Source organism: Chionomys nivalis, chromosome 16 (genome assembly GCF_950005125.1).
Source record: "Chionomys nivalis chromosome 16, mChiNiv1.1, whole genome shotgun sequence".
Taxonomy (NCBI): Eukaryota; Metazoa; Chordata; class Mammalia; order Rodentia; family Cricetidae; genus Chionomys; species Chionomys nivalis.
In genome coordinates, this window is record NC_080101.1 from 34,194,993 (window position 1) to 34,212,202 (window position 17,210).

At 41.8% G+C, this 17,210-nt stretch overlaps 1 protein-coding gene across 4 annotated transcripts in view; it reads right to left on the reverse strand.

Annotated features, from left to right (window-relative positions):
* The window catches only part of Rngtt (RNA guanylyltransferase and 5'-phosphatase), a 180,078-nt gene extending 166,015 nt beyond the window's left edge, over nucleotides 1-14,063 (reverse strand). Inside the window, exons 1-4 of one of the 4 annotated variants that reach the window (XM_057790871.1) lie at nucleotides 12,359-12,447; nucleotides 6,249-6,358; nucleotides 2,057-2,160; nucleotides 1,886-1,974 (exon numbers count right to left, since the gene is read on the reverse strand). In XM_057790871.1, the coding sequence (XP_057646854.1) occupies nucleotides 1,886-1,974; nucleotides 2,057-2,160; nucleotides 6,249-6,335 (280 nt within the window). In that variant the 5' untranslated portion in view covers nucleotides 6,336-6,358; nucleotides 12,359-12,447. Of the gene's footprint in view, nucleotides 1-1,885; nucleotides 1,975-2,056; nucleotides 2,161-3,035; nucleotides 3,139-6,248; nucleotides 6,359-12,358; nucleotides 12,448-13,854 lie in introns of those variants that run through there. The other 3 variants (XM_057790870.1, XM_057790873.1, XM_057790872.1) reach the window with 3 other exon arrangements.
* Nucleotides 14,064-17,210: the final 3,147 nt, after the last annotated feature.

Here is a 17,210-nt window from a genome sequence, read left to right on the forward strand (position 1 = left end):
CAAGCCTGATAGCCTATTTGTACTTATAGTCAGGTTTTTTTTCTTTTTTTCTTCTTTTGAGACCAGGTCTCTTTATGTAGTCTTGGCTGCCCTACAATTTGCTACATAGACCAGGCTAGTCTCAAATTCATAAGACTCTCCCTGTTTCTGCCTCCCAAGTACTGTGATGGGTTAAAGGAGAACATCACCATAACCAGGCCAGCAATGCCTTCCTAAGTTAGTTTCTCAAAATACAATCTAACAACATTCACATATAAAACTTTGTTGTCTCTCTAGTTTCTCTCTTTTCAAGCCATTAAAAGTTTCTTAAAGAAACAAGTCATTTTCTTATAAAAATACTCTATATTCTAAATTCCTCTGTTTATTTTCCCATGCTATTAATCACAGTTTATACAAAAAGCTTCAGCTGGGCGGTGGTGGCGCACGCCTTTAATCCCAGCACTTGGGAGGCAGAGGCAGGCGGATCTCTGTGAGTTCGAGACCAGCCTGGTCTACAAGAGCTAGTTCCAGGACAGGCTCCAAAAACCACAGAGAAACCCTGTCTCAAAAAACCAAAAATAGCCGGGCGGTGGTGGCGCACGCCTTTAATCCCAGCACTTGGGAGGCAGAGGCAGGCGGATCTCTGTGAGTTCGAGACCAGCCAGGTCTACAAGAGCTAGTTCCAGGACAGGCTCCAAAACCACAGAGAAACCCTGTCTCCAAAAACCAAAAACCAAAAACCAAAAAAAAAAAAAAAAAAAAAAAAAAAAACCAAAAATAAATAAATAAATAAAAAGCTTCAAACCAGAGGTGGTTTAGGTCTTGAATTTTTTTTTCAGTTTTGGAAAATTTATTTTGGGAACTGACTTTATGTCTAAATATGAAAATGATTTATGCTTCATACAAACCTACCCTGAAAGTAATATTGTAGAACTGCTCTTAACAAAACTTTAAGCGAAGTTTCATGGGCTGGAATTTGTTATTTATGGTGTCATAACTATATTCAAAAGTCTATGGTTTAAAAGAATTTGAATTTTGGATGTTCAAATTATGGATTTTCAAACTATAAATTGTTTCTTTATCTATTATACAGCCTATGAGTTTAGTCTAGAGACATAATTAAGTCTATTTCCAGATGCATTCTAGCACTTCAGACAGGAATACTCTATAGATGGCTGTGTGCTTCACAGTATGCAGGAAATATCCAGTTGTTACAGTTTTTTTGTCTTTTTCTGTGTGTATATATATGGAGTCCAGAGGTCATTCCACACTCTGTCCCAAAACAATAAAATTTAAAAAAAAAGTTTAGTGAGGAAAACTGAAAGCAGACTGCTTTAGATGACATTAAGGAATCTGTAACTATTCTGTTTGGTATACTAATTGTGTAGTCATTATAGAAAAACCAAAATCCCCGAACAATTAGAGATACATACTAAAATATTCTTAATGAAATGGCATGGCATCTACGATTTCCTTTAAAATACACAAAAAAAGGTCAGGGAAGATGAACCAGTCAGAAAATACCCTGCCACACGAACATGAGGACCTCAGTGCAGATCTCCAGCACCAATGTAAAAAGCTGGGTAAAGCACACATCTCTAACCCAGCACCATGGGATATAGACAGGCAGACCCCTGCTCACTGGCCAGCAAGCAATCCTAGCCAAACTGATATGCTCCAGGTTAGACTTACACAAACATACACATATAAATATGTACATACAATACACACCAATTAATTAATTAAAAAATAACAAAATTAAATACTAAAATAAACTAGTGGGAAGACGAAAATATCAGCAAATGGTAATTACTGAGTATATGGAGTCTTATTTCACTCACTACTTCTGCATGTCTGTAAATGTCCACAGAAAGCAGGCGGACTGCCCTAAGGAAGTCAAGCATACCTATAAGCTCAGGTGGGCTTCTTTCATTAAACCTCTCACACAGGCGAATAAACGTCTCGGTATTCTCAGTCGTGGGGCATTCACCATGTCTGAGAACACAAAAAGAAGTTGCTTGGAAAAGAGATTACAAACCTCAATAAAAGCTTTGAATGTTTATAACTTACAACTTACCCTTTACACTGAAGTTTGATATACTTAATTCCTTCTTTTTCTATGTCATTTCTGTCATAGAACCTTGAAGTATTTGTCAGATCCACCAACAAGCTCATTTTAACCTGAAAGAAAGAAAGAAAGAAAGAAAGAAAGAAAGAAAGAAAGAAAGAAAGAAAGAAAGAAAGAGTGAGTGAGTGAGTGAGTGAGTCAGATTTGCTAGTTACTACATTTATTCCAAACAAGATGAGTAGGTGACAGGACTAGAACTCATCCACTCCACTGAGCAGGACTACATGCTCACTGCTACCAAGCAGCTGACAGTAGAAACTACCTTCTAAACGAAGAATCCAACCTTTCCAGAAATAAGAACTAAGGGGGCACTAGAAAATAATTCTAAACTAAGGAGAACAGAAAGTATAAGCAAAATAGACTCCACTGCCAACAATGTGAATTCCAGGAGGCAAACACTGTCACTGTTTCTGTATCTACCTGTGGTCCTCAGAAGCCTGAAGCTTACAACAGCAGGACAGCTCTAGCGCCTGGCACACATCACCCAGGTTCGAGGTAGCCACCACAACCGCTACTTCTATCTATTCACTACACTATATCCAGCCTTAAAGCATGATAAGAAGCCATTTATGAAACAAATGTGTGTTCCTTTTCTATTTAATTTATCCTTGTATTTTAGTGCATTTTCTAAAAATACACTAATGCCTAGAACTATATTCCTTTTAAAGAAGCACAGTAAAAACTAAAAACAGAAGCCTGGTGTGGTGGCACACACCTTTAATTCCAGAGCAGGCAGAGCTCTGAGTTTGGAGCCAGCCTGTTCTACAGACGGAGTCCTAGGACAGCCAGGGCCACACACAGGGAGTTAAAAAAAAAAAAATGAAAGCTGAGGAGATAGCTTAGTGGGCAAAGTGCTTGCTATGCAGCATGAGAACCTGAGTTCGGATCTCCAGCACCCACATAAAAAGGCAGGTGTGGTAACACACACCTGTGATTCCCGAGCTGGGAGGTGGAGACAGGATGATCCTCTGGGCTTTGTTGTCCGGCTAGTCTAGCCAAATCACCAAGCTCCAGGTTCAGTGAAGGACCTTGTCTCAAAAAAATAAGTTGGAGAATAACAGAGGAAGACATCAGACATCAACCTCTGGCCTCTGCACGTGTATTTCTCTTCCTGGATATCAGAAAGAAACAAGATAAGGGTATGAAAATAAATTAAAATCTTAATTTTATTTTCAATAAAAATGAGAGGCATATATAATATAAACAGCTATTTTTAAAATGTAGTTCCTAAGCCTAGTATAGTGGCTCATGCCTAGTACGTGGGAGGAAGACACAGGAGAAACAGAACTTCAAAGTCATTCTCAGCTATATAGAAACTTTAAGCACACTCTGAGTTACATGAGACTCTATCCAAATACCCATAAAATAAAATAAAATAAAATAAATAGAGGGGAAGAGAAAGAGAGAAGAAATATATGCCTGAACTGAGCTCCAGAAAGAGTTAGTGCACAAATCCTCCACAACATTCTACCATACATAATTTTGAAGAATTTTAAGAAAATATAACCAATAAAACTAAAACTGAACTGAGTTACCTACCAAAGACTTTACATTATCTATGAGTGTAAATCCCCACATAAACAGATGGAAAGACAAAAACCATATGATCATCTCATCAGATGCAGAAAAGGTCTTTCACAAAATCCAGCATTCCTTCAAGATAAAAGTCCACAGTGGACTAGTGATACAAAGGACAAGCAGGTCAACAGTCAAGATCAACATAAATGGAGAAAAATTCAACACATTTCCACTAAAATCAGGAACAAGATAAGGATTTTCACTCTCTCCATACCGATTCCATACAGTATTTGAAGTCTTAGGTAGACCACTAAGACAATTGAAGGGGATGTACATAGGAAAAGGAAAAGTTAAAGTATTCTTATTTGCAAGAGTTTATATACAAAAGACCCTAAAATTCTACCAGGAAGCTTTCACAGCTCATAAACACTTTCAGAAAAGTAGTAAGATACAAAATCAACTAATAAAAATATCAGTGACCTTCCTATACACAAATGACAGACCTACTAAGAAAGAAACTAGGGAAATAATACTATCTTGGGATAACTCCAAGCAAGTGAAAGACTTATATAATTAAAATTTTAAAACGCTGAAGACAAAAATTGAAGAAGACATCAGAGGATGGAAAGATCTCCCATGTTCATGAAGTAGTAGAATTGATATTGTGAAAGTGGCCATCCTACCAAAAGCAATCTACAGAGTCAATGCACTCCTCACCAAAATTCCAACACAGTTCTTCACAGAAATTGAGAAAACAACCTTCAGTTTTATTTGGAAATACACACACACAAACTAAAGCAAACAATCCTGAACAACTGAATATTAAAAACACTACCAGAGTTATTACCATTGTCTATCTCAAACTGTAATAAAAGCAATCAATGGAATTAAAGGCCCAGAAGTATTTCCACACACCTTTGGACACCTGATTTTTGATAAAGAAGTCAAAAATACACACTGGAGAAAAGACAGCATCTTCAACAAATGATGCTGCTCAAAGTTCATGGCTGCATGTAGAAGGGGGAATGCAAACAATACCTATCAAGTCCAAATGGATCAAGATCTCAACGTAAGACCTGATACTCTGAATCTGATAGAGACAAAGCAGGTAACAGACTTGCACTCACTGGCATGGGAAAGGACTCTCTAAATAGGACACCAATAGCACAAGTTCCAGAAACAACAATTGTTAAATAGAACCTCATGAACCTGAGAAGTTCTGTAACGGCAAAAGACACCATCCTTCAGAACACAGTAGGTTATGGAGTGAGATAAGATCTCTACCAATTACACATCTGATAGATCAGTATCTAGAAAACATGAAGAACTGAACATCAAGAAAATAAACTAATTAAAAAATGAGGTACAAGCCAGGCGGTTGTGGCGCAGCCTTTAATCCCAGCACTCGGGAGGCAGAGGCAGGCGGATCTCTGGGAGTTCAAGGCAACCTGATCTACAAGAGCTAGTTCCAGGACAGGAACCAAAAAGCTACAGAGAAACCCTGTCCCGAAAAATTAAATAAATAAATAAATAAATAAATAAATAAATAAATAAATGAGGTATAGAACTAAGCATAAAGTTCTCAAAAGGTGAAATACAAATGACTGAGAAATAAAAAAATGTTCAATATCCTTAGACATCAGGGAAATGCAAATTAGAATGACTTTGAGATTTTATAATATGCAAGTCAGAATGGCCAAGAACAATAAAGCAATGACAGCAAACGCTGGCAAGGATGCTGGGAAAGTGTTGCAGGAGGTCCTTCCGCAACAGGAAAGGGGGATACTTCTTCATTGCTGGAGAGTGTGCAAACTGGTACAATCATTGTAGAAACCAGTGTTGCAGTTCCTCAAGAAGCTGGGAATCGATCTACCTTAAGATCCAGCTATAATGCCCTTGCACATAAAACCAAGGGATTCCACATCCTATTGTGGACATACTTAATCATCCATAATAGCCAGAAACTGGAAACTGCCAAGATATCCGTCAACTGATGGGTAATAAAAATGTGATACTTTTACACAATAGAATATGATTCAGCTATTTAAAAAATCAAATTTGCAGGTAAATGGGTGGAGTTGGAATAATTCATCTTGAGAGAGGTAATATGGACCCAAAAAGACAAATACTGTATGCTGTCTCTTTCACGTGGATATTAGTTTTAGGCTTTCAATATGTGTGCTACAATCTGAATAGTCAGAGATTCGGTACCTAGTAAGGGATCAGTGAGGAGGAGAGGCTCTCTCAAGGAACTGGAAATAGAATTCAGTGTTAGGAAAAACCAAAAGGAAACTAGAATAGTAGGACTAAATGAGAGCAGGGAAGGAGAGGAAGAGTAAGGGAGGAAAAGAGGGAATATGGGGAGCTAACACTAAAGGCCATTTAAGTCATATGGAAACCTACTACTGCAGAAGCTTCTGAAAATAAACACGCATATGAAAGGAATCTACCCATGAGAAATATTATCTCAAGAACAAAAATGTGAACAGCACCTGAGAACCATACCCAAGGCTGTCTTCTGGCCTCTATACCCATGTGTAGGCACATATCCCTCACTGAAAGCCCTTGAAGAATGAAACAGGGAAGGAAGACTACATTAGTAGCAAAGAGCTTTGCTTCTTACCTTCAGACTCTTTAGGTAATTTGAGAGCATACTAGGATGGAAGCGGTTTTCTTCAGCAACTTGACTATCATATCGTGGCCCCAGCATCGTCTTCAGAGGTAAGAATCTTCCTAAACATCAAGGTGAATAATAATTTTCATTATTTAAAGAAAGGACTAAAATTCTATAATTTCCTTTTTAAACCTGCCTTCTTAAAATAACACTTTGTCTTTGTTTTTTATTGGTGGAGTCTCATAAATGCCAGGCTGGCATGAGACTCACTGTGTAGTTGAGGATGACCTTGATTTTCTGATTCTCTCACACCACTGGCCTGGCTGTATGTAGTGCTGAGTATAGAACCCATGGCTTCCTGGTAGTAAGCAAGCATTATACTAAATGAACTACATCCCAACCCCACTTTGTTAATACCTTAAAATAAAACAAAAAATTATAAACACAATTACCCATAATGTTCTTTCACTCTAAATGCAGATTAATTAATTGAATTTATTCTAGAATTTGATGATATAAACAAAGAAAAATTACCAATGAGTGAAACATCCATAAAGAATCTAAACTTGGGGCTGGAGAGATGACTCAGCTGTTGAGAGCACTTTTTGCTCTTGCAGAGGATCTGGGTTCAATTCCCAGCACCCATACAGTGGTTCACAACCACATGTGACTCCAGTTCCAAAGGATCCGATTCCTTCTTCTGGCCTCCAAACTCCTGCACGCACATGGTGCACATAAACTTATACAGGCTCACACACGTATATGTAAATAAAACATAAATAAATCCTTTTTTTTAGGAATCTATACCACTAAAGTCATCTGCTTCTATGAGCAAGAACCCCAATAAAACTCACTTGCTCACCAAGTTGAACTTTGGTAAATATCCTTACTTCTTGTCTACTGTCATTTCCCTATCTGGAGTAAGAATAGATGTTCACATTTACCCAGAAATAGTACCTCACACAATATCTCCAAAAGCTGGAGTTGTAAGTATGTACCAATACTCCAGTTTAATTCAATTTATTTCAAGTTCCTGATTACATGGCATTGGTATTTGGGGGTGGGGGGTTGCTGTTGCTATTTATTTGTTATTTAAAGCAGGGATATCAAGTTTAGCCTCAAACGATGTGTAGCGGGGGATAACCTTGATCTCCTGATTCTCCTACCTCAATTTTCAGAGTGATGGTTTTATGTAATGCTGGGGATCAAAAGCAGGACTTTGTGCATGTTAGGCAACTGATCTACTAACTAAAGGATTTCCCCAGCCTTGGCTGTATGTGAAGGTTGTTAAGTATTTCCATCTTTGAACCTCATCCACATTTCAGGAAAAAGATCATGGAGAATGTTATAGTGTTAAAATGGTATTAACCAGAATCAACTGCTAAAGACTTACTGTTTGTTTGGTACCTTTTTTTTAACAGTATAAACCCAGGCTGGGTTTGAGCTCCCTGCCTCTCCATGTCAAGTGCTGGAATTACAAATGTGTGCTACCACAGCTAGCTACTATTAAATAAACGTAACTAAAATTTTTAATTGGTAACAGTATAATTTTAATTTTGTTACATATATTTGTGTGCGTGCACACAGCTTGCATGTGGAGATCATATGACTATTTGCTGGAGACTTTCTTTCTACCATGTAGACTCTGGTGTTGAACTCAAGTGCCAGGTTTAGTAGTAAGCACCTTTACCGGTTGATCTCACCAGCCCATTATCAATTTTTAACTCCTATTTTCATATTTACTGGTGGTGTATACTGTCTTACTGATTTTTGTTATGTCTTGTCTACATGTATTTATGTAGATATGTATGCCTAGTGCCTGAGGAGACCAGAAGACATTATTCCCTGGAACTAAGACTACAGACAGCTATAAGCTGCCATGTAAGTGCTGGGAACTGAACATGAGTCCTCTAGAAGAGCAACAAGAGCCATTTCTCCAGGACCCAAACTCAACGATGCAATGGAACCAATAAAAAGCGCAAGGGAAAGTATCATAACAAACTAAGTGAAGAAAGAATATCAATGAATGAAGACAAGGCTAAGGAATTATTATATCCAGATAATAAAGAAATGAATGATCACAACCACAGCGTTCAAGATAAACAACAGAAGACGCCAAACCTAGGAATCTGTGCTGTAAAACAAGGAAATAAGATGCAGACTAATGGCACAGGAAACATTCGATACAATCCTGGCAGACTATTTTCCAAAACTAGGAAAAGAAATGGCATTCAAACACTGACACATTTAGAACCCTGAATAGACATGGCCAGAAAAGAACAGGACTCAAACAAAGTCTCGCAGACTGTGCATCATTTTCATTCCTCACTTTTTCTTTTTTTCTCTCTTATATGCTAGGCAACGTTCTCCTACTGAGCCACATCTCCAGCCCACCAGGCATAATGGTTCACTCCTTTAATCCCAGCACTCAAGAGGCTGATGCAAGCAGATTTCTGTAAATTCTAAATGCAGATTTCTGTAAATTCTAAATATTGAATACTAAGTTTCATGCCAACCTGAGCTAAATATTGAAACCCTAACTCTAAAAAAAAAAGAAAATGAATACAAATACTTATTTGTACATGTAGTCAAAACAGCAATGACTTCACCTGTCCGTAACTACACCTAATTCACACTAATTTTGAGTTCTCATGCAGTCTAATTAGAATTCTCCCCCCACTCCTTTAAATCCCTCTCCTTGCAAAGGTAATTACATCCTAGGAGGAAGAAAAACACTTCCCACACTTGTCAACAACTACCAGCACCTTAACAACTCAGCAGCACTTCATGCACCCAGCAGCATCCTTCCTGAAAAACTTCCCTACCTTCCATACACAAGACTTGGGGAGTTTGGGCTTCTATCTCCCCCCAAACACACACACACAAAACTAAGATTTACACTGATGATTCTCAAATATACATTTCCAATTCAAATAAAATTATAACTTACAGAAATCTTTGGGGGGCATTTTGCCTACAATGCACTGGTTTGCTAGCCTAGCACCACAGAACCAGGAGTGTTGGCACGTGACAGCAACAGCAGAAGGAAAGGAGCTCAGGTCGCCTCATTCTCAGCTACACTGTGAGTCTGGGGCCAGCATAGGCTGAGACCTTCTCTCAAAAAAAAAAAAAAAAAAGAATCTTTGGGGATGGGGCACATGAAACTCCTCCCCATGCTGAAAAGCTTGATCCATGCTCAGTAAAGGTGAGTTAATTTCAGTTTCCTTAGGGGAGTGGACTATGCATCAGTGGATGGCCCCACATCCATCTGTATATGGATAACAGGGTCACTGGGACTTGCTGGCTCCCAAACTAGCTTTAGGCGCAAGGAGAGACCCTTTCTCAAGGGTGTAAAGACAATGTTAGAGCAGGACACTCAACATCTTTCACTGAGTACAGACCTATATACATTGTCTATCACACACACAAATGCATAGACAAAGAATGGGAATATAGGTCAGTGGCACAAATGCCTAGTATGTATGAGGCTCAAAATTCAATCCAAAACATTACTGCATTACTAAGTAAACAATTGTCCCAAAAAAAAAAAAAAAAAAAAAAACACACAAGCCGGGCGGTGGTGGCGCACGCCTTTAATCCCAGCACTCGGGAGGCAGAGGCAGGCGGATCTCTGTGAGTTCGAGACCAGCCTGGTCTACAAGAGCTAGTTCCAGGACAGGCTCCAAAGCCACAGAGAAACCCTGTCTCGAAAAACCAAAAAAAAAAAAAAAAATTGTTACCTTTTTTCTGCGTGTTTGGTTTGGGTTTGTTTTTGTTGCTGTTGTTGTTTTAGTTTTTTTGAGACAAGGTTTCTCTGGCTATCCTGAAACTTACAGACCCCCTGTCTCTGCCTCCCAAATGCTGGGGTTAAAGTCATGTGCCACAGCTGTAAATAAATATTTCTCTATCTGTCTGTCTGTCTGTCTCTCTCTTTTTTTTTTGGTTTTGGTTTTGCAAGACACGTTTACGTTTTCTCTGTGTAGCCTTGGTGTCCTGGAACTGAATCTGTAGACCAGGCTTGCCTCAAACTCAAGAGAGATCCACCTGCCTCTGCCTCCAGAGTGCTGGGATTAAAAGTGTGTGCTACCACAGCCTGGTGTAAAGAAATACTTCTTAAAAGACTCAGAATGAAGATAATAGGACTATCAAAGAGTATCATTATAAACAAAAATACATATGTAAGTATGGTGAGAATAAAAAGAGTTGCTTTTTTTTATTTCTTCACACTACAACTTGCCTAAATTATCTTTCTTTTCTATTCCAGGAATAGAGCTATTTAAGAGCTTGTTTTATTTCTGAGACAGGGTCTCTCTATGTAACCCAGAATGGCCTCAAAGATTTGACATTCCTGCCCCATCCTCCTAAATGCTAAAATTATAGGTGTATGCTACCACATCTGGCTTTAAATTATCTCTCTCTCTTTCTTTTATCCCTTTTTTTCCCAACAGTCTTACCCAGGCTGGCCTTGAACTCAAACCAATCCTTCTTCCTCAGTTGTAAATGCTGGGATTACATACATCTGCCATCATCTCTATTTAAAATCTTTCAGATCACTTTTATCAATTGTTTATATGGTTTTATTGACTGAGGACTTCATACAAAATCTTAAATACAAAACAGAAGAATCAACATGAACAAGTAATAATGGTATCTCTGATTCTAAAAATTTCATATAGTTAGGTAATGTTGTAAAATATGTGCTTAATATTAGCACACATAAGATTCTGCCATCATTTTTAAAAAAAAAAAAAAAAGTAAGTCTTTAATCCCAGCACTTGGGAAGCAGAGGCAGGTGGGTCTCAAAACACACACACTCACACACACAAACATGCACGCGCACACAATAGTTGTAAATTAGTTAAAATTTTAAACTTTCACTTTTTCAATTTTTGAGCTAGGGTCTAATTATGCAGCCCTGGCTGGCCTGGAACTCAGTCTTGAGACCAGGCTGCCTCAAACTCACAAGAGTCATCTGCCTCTGCCTCCCTAGTGCTGACATCAAAGGTCTGTAGCACCACACCCAGCAAATGCATTAACCATTAGAATAAAAAAGCAGGCGACAAAATGGAGTTGACAAACGTAAGGAACTCCTCTAACAACTCAAACTCTCATTAAAAACTGACAGCAGGGTATGGGCGATGGGAGACATACCTAATCCCACCATTTGGGGAACAGAAGCAGGAGGATTGAGAGTTAAAGTCATCCTCAAACTAGACAGGCCAACCTCTACAACACAGACGTATAATGAGTACATGATGTTTGCCGTTTACTAGAAAATGCACGTCACTGGTGGCGACAGAGAGCAGGTCAGCAGCTCTCTAGGAAAGAGGGCTGCAGAAGTCTCACACTGTTACACAACAGTGTGTAGAAAGACTACAATGCGAAGGTCAAATTATTACTTTCCTTATGTCTACATGTTGAGTCTATAAACAGCTACATGGTGGGATGTATGAGCAAGAAAAACTGTATATTAAAGTGAAAATGTTTTATGTAAACCAAATGGAAAAATACACCAAGCGTGTGAGTTTTAAATGTATATGGGCTTCATGTTTCGATTTTCTTTTTCTTTGGTTTTTTTGTTTTTTTTTTTTTGGTTTTTCAAGACAGGGTTTCTCTGTGGCTTTGGAGCCTGTCCTGAAACTAGCTCTGTAGACCAGGCTGGTCTCGAACTCACAGAGATCCGCCTGCCTCTGCCTCCCAAGTGCTGGGATTAAAGGAGACAGGGTTTCTCTGTGTAACTTTGGAGACTGTCCTGGAACTAGCTCTTACAGATCAGGCTGGCCTAAAACTCACAGATCCACCTGCCTCTGCCTTCTGAGTGCTGGGATTAAAGGCATGTGCCACCACCTCCCAGCTAGACTCACTTTTTTAAAGGTTTATTTTTGTTTACATGTATGTGTGTGTGTGATTGTAAGAATATATGCCACAATGTGTGCAGGTACTGGAAGAAGCCAAAAGAGGGCATCAGATACCCTGGAACTGGAGCTACAGGTGGTTGTACAAGCGCCTCTGTCTGCGGGTGCTGGGAACTGAACTTGTGTCCTCTGGAAGAGCAGCAGCACTGTGACAACCCTGCAGCCCTGAACTTCGGCTCCCAGCTAGACATTTCACTTGCTCACCACGGCGGACTTGGTGCTAGGGAGGCCAGCTGTGCTGGAGATGAGCGTGGCAGCAGAGCGCTTCCCATTCACGTGTCACCACATGGATGGCGTTGACTGGGATGTCCTGAAAGGGGGTACTTAAGCACAGTAACAGAAAAAAGTGAGAGAACTTTGAATGTGGCAAAAATTCTGAGATGCCGTAAGATGCTGTAAATTGAATTACCAATGCCGGATGGTGCCAGAAAAGATACTCAGTTACCACCAAATCCTGACCTTTAACAAAACTGTCCTTTCCTGGACAGATGCTGAAATCCTCACATAAGCGCCATCCTAAAACTTGTGTACTTTGGGTTTGGCTTTGTTCTGAAGCACCGTTGTAGCTTAATGAAGATATTTTAATACAGATTTGAGCTCAAGAGTTCAGAGAAAGAGAGTCGCTCAAAAGAATGACAACAGCAAGGGTATGGGCTTCTCCAAGAAAAAGCAACAAGCAGAGGTACCAGCTCCTCAATGGAGAGCCATCGCTCCCTGTATTTCGGATGCTATTCAAAGAGCATCCAAAGAGGGGAAGGAACGGTAAAGTTTACCTGAGAACTCATAAATGAAGGCTTAGCAGTAAAGATCTGCAAACAACTGTCCGATGATTATTCTATAACGGTAAATCTGCCAGGCAGTGGTGGCGTACACCTTTAATCCCAGCACTCGGGAGGCAGAGGCAGGCGACCTCTGTGAATTCGAGGCCTGCCTGGTCTACAAGAGCTAGTTCCAGGACAGGCTCCAAAGCTGCAGAGAGAAACCCTGTCTCAAAACAACCAAAAAAAAAAAAAAAAACCACAGAGTAAATCCAGTGTAAACAGTTTGTGTATTCCTTCCTCAATTGTGGCGTAAAAACTGCTTTTGGCTCCTAGGTCCAGTCGACAAAGTTCCAAACTGCTATCTAACCTTGTTGCTGGTTAACTGTGGTCCCTTAAGGCTACCATCTGCAATGTCTCCCCAAATTCAGAGAACTGTGTCTCAGCTATTTCAGGGGTAGTCCCTGGGATATATGTGTGTGGTCCAAATTCATCAAACTGTACACTGTTAAGTCCCTGTCCCTCAGTCAACCTAGAAGCCCAGATATTCTGAAAGCTAGAAAAAGCATCTCCCAAGTTCCAGAGCGAAGCTACTCTACGTCAAACTCAAGATGGAAACATTCCACAAAAGTCCGTTTCAAAGAAAAACCAAAACTGCCCCGGCTTCCCAGCCTCCTTTCTCTTGAAGTCCTCCTCAATCTCAAGACTCACACTCGGCTCCTGTCCTCGTTCCGAGACCAAGTGTCTCCAGACAGCGAGACCCAGTCTCCAAATCACCCAGAGAGAAGTTCACCAACTTCAAGCTCCGGAAGCCTCCTGTCCACCTCCCGTCCTCGCTCCCCAGCCCTGCAGGAGCCCGGACTGACCGCCGCCGAGCGCGCGGTTCCCAGGCCCGGCAGGAGGAGTAGGATTCGAACCCGCCCACAGCCCCGTCCCCGGTACCTGCCACCGGCTGGCCGCGCCGCGGACAGTTCAGCCACCGCGGCGGGATCTTGTTGTAAGCCATGTCGGCGCCGCACACCGCCACCTAGCCGACCGCTCGGGAGCGAGCGGCCCGGACCCTAGCGCCGGCAACCCCACCCGGCTCCTCAGCGGCGCGCCACTTTCATTCAGGTTGGACTCCGAGGCTCCCGGCGAGCCCACAATGCATCGCAACTTCCGCCCCAAAGGGCCCGCCCCCTTCCTTCCGAGGTCAAGCGAAGAGGAAGCCCCGCCCTGGTGAGTGGCTGTAAGCGGCCACGAAGTAGAGGGGCGGTTCCACCTGACCCCACCCCTACGGTCCCGCCCCCAGCCCCGCCCCCTGGGTCTCAGGCTCCCGCCCCTGTCTGCCAAGCCTGTTTTGACTCAGTGCGTAAGCTAACGACACGCGTCCTTTTTTTTCCATCCACACAAGAGAAACTCCCAGATAGAAAGAATCCAAGATTCTCTCCCACGACGGACTAACATGTCACTTTCAAAAGGGTATCTTTGACACGTGAAAGTGTTTTTCTGCTCATCACAGCTCAAGTTTGGTGTCCCTGCAGGATCTGGGTTTGAAGCAGCCTTTGGGAATCCTCCCTTACCCGGATCAGAATCCTTAAAACCAGAGACTAGGTTATTACAAATGAGGAAATTCTTTCTCGGTGAGGGCTAGGGAACATGCTCCAGAGGACCCATGAAACATCAAAAATTAGTACTTAAGAAGACTTTGTCATTTCTGGGGCAGGCAGTTTTAGCTGGGTGGGGTGGTGGCACGCGCCTTTAATCCCAGTCCGGGAAGCAAAGGAAGGTGGACGTCTGAGAGTTCAAGGCCAGCCTGGTCTACAAGCGTTAATTCCTAGACAGGCTCTAAAGCTACAGAGAAATACTATCTCAAAAAAACAAAAAGCATAGGGGAGAAAAAAGATTGTCATTTCTGGGGCAGGCAGTTTTGATGTGTTTGTTGTTGTTTTGTTGTTGTTTAATCTTTTTTTTGTCTTCTCTATCGCAAACATTTAGCAGTTTTGGAAAGTCTCTGTCTCGAAGGGGTCAGTAATCGTGTAATTGGCAGAGAGGTAGAAACTGACCACTTGGCTACTACTAGGTGAGTGTAGACAGGGAAGCCTTGCGTTTTCCCCTTGAGATTTAAAACACCCGTATGAAAAGATGGAGCCGGCAGGACTTTACCGTGGCTGTGGCCCACTAGGGCAGAGCTGGTTCCTCCTTGTAATAGCTTCAGTTGTCAACAGGACACACCTAGGAGAGGAAACCTCAATCCAGGAATTGATTGGCCTGTGACCATGTTCATTGGGCATTTTCTTGATTGCTAGTTGACGGGAGAGCCCCAAACGCACTGTGGGCAGTGCCATTCCTGAGCCAAGTGGGGCAGTGGGTCTCAGCCTTCCTAATGCTGCTACCCTTTAGTGCAGTTCCTCGTGCTGTGGTGACCCCAGACGTTATTTTCGCTGCCACTTCTCCCTGTAATTTTGCTCCTGTCAGGATTCATAATGTAAATAGTTTTGCGAATACGGGTTTGTTAAGAGTTTCATGATTCACGGGTTGAAAACAACTGGCTGGGCTGCACAGGAAAGCTGGCTGAGCAAGGGACAGGGACACCAGCCATTAAGCAGTGTCTCTTCAGTGGCTTTGCTCAGTTCCTGCCTTCAGGTTCCTGTTGAGTTCCTGCCCTTGTTTACTTTCTTGATGAACCAGTAAGGCAGATAAACCATTTCCTCCCCCCAAGATGCTTTTAGCCAGTGTTTTATTTATGAAAAAAACAAACAAACAAACTAGAACACTCTTGCTCAAAGGAATAGAATCTAAATTCTACCTTTGTCCTTAGGTGAAGAGAGACATATATAATCTCTGCCCCAAAAAATCTATAATTTTTTTGTACTATTGTTCCCTCCCTTTAGAGTCAATGATATGATTCTGTGGGAGAGAGCCCTTGGTGGGTGAGAGACAGACAGGCTTACGTGGGAAGTTTTATTAAGAGAAGGGTGTGGGAAAGGGAGAGAGGGGAAGGAAAAGACCAACCTCAGGGGACTGGAGCAGCCCAAGAGAAGGAGAGGGAGGTAGAAGTAGGCAGAGTTTCACCTTTTAAAGGGACAGCATACTGCCTGCCCTGTATGAGGCACAGGTCCCCTCTGCAAGGTCCCCTCAAGGTGCCAGGCCAGGTGTGCCAGACAGTTAATCCAACTAAGTCTGTCAGTCATATGATTCCAGACCCAAGCTAATTTGCCTAAAGACATGCTAAGGAGATGGAAAGAATAATTATCTCCTTAATGAGATAATGCACTAACATACCCCAAGTCCTTCCCCCAATGGAGTTACTTACAGATTTTCACTAATTCTGTTCTGCTTTCTGTGGTTTAAATTTTAAAAAGCAGATGATTAGTTTCTGCCAACACAAAAGGCCAGATCAGACCAGATTTAAAACAGATAAATGCAGGTTTATTGGGCATGGTTTCCAGGGTGAGTTTACCAGTCCCAAGGAACAGAGCCAGAGAAACCACAGGCCCAGGATAAGGTAGGGAGGTTCTTTAGACCTTAGGTGAGAAACCATGGGGGCCAGGATAAGGTAGGGAGGTTCTTTAGCCCTTAGGTGAGAAACCACGGGGGGCCAGGATAAGGTAGGGAGGTTCTTTAGACCTTAGGTGAGAAGTGATGAATGCCAGCTAGGAGCTGGGACTGTGCCCAAGTATGGTCAAAAGCTAGTTTCCTGGATGGGCACTTGGGTGCCATTCCTTTGTTCAGAGCTTCCTCAGCACAGGCGGGGTTGGGGAAAGTTGGGCAGATGGTGTCTTCCAGCTTGTGCTAGCGGGAGCAGGAATTCCTACAAAACAGTATAACTTTCCTTTCTCTGTCTTTTCAATATTGGCCAAAATCCTACCCATGCTTGCCGGGACATTATGGACAATCTCATTCCCTCTGTGAGGCTCTTCTGGTAAGGCAGGTTCCTCACAACCAGCAACATTCCCTCCAAACTGAAACATTTGCACTAAGGAGAAAGGGAAGGTTCTTAGGAGGCAAAGGGGGGGGGGGGTGAAAACAGGAACTTGAAAGCTTTCTGAGGGCTGCTACCCAGGCGGATAAAGAGGAGAAAACTATGACCGAGAGGGGAAAAGTGGGGTAAAAAGAGAGAGTTCTGGAGTGAGCTACACAGAAAGCTCCAGAGTTGTAGATTTCCTGAATAGAGTAGGCTCTCTGGCCCTGCAGCTGCATAACGCAGAGGGTTAGTCCTGCTCCTTGTCAGTAGCCCTCCCCTACACTCCCGTTAAGAACCCCAATAAAGGGGCTGGAGAGATGGCTCAGTGGTTAAGAGCATTGCCTGCTCTTCC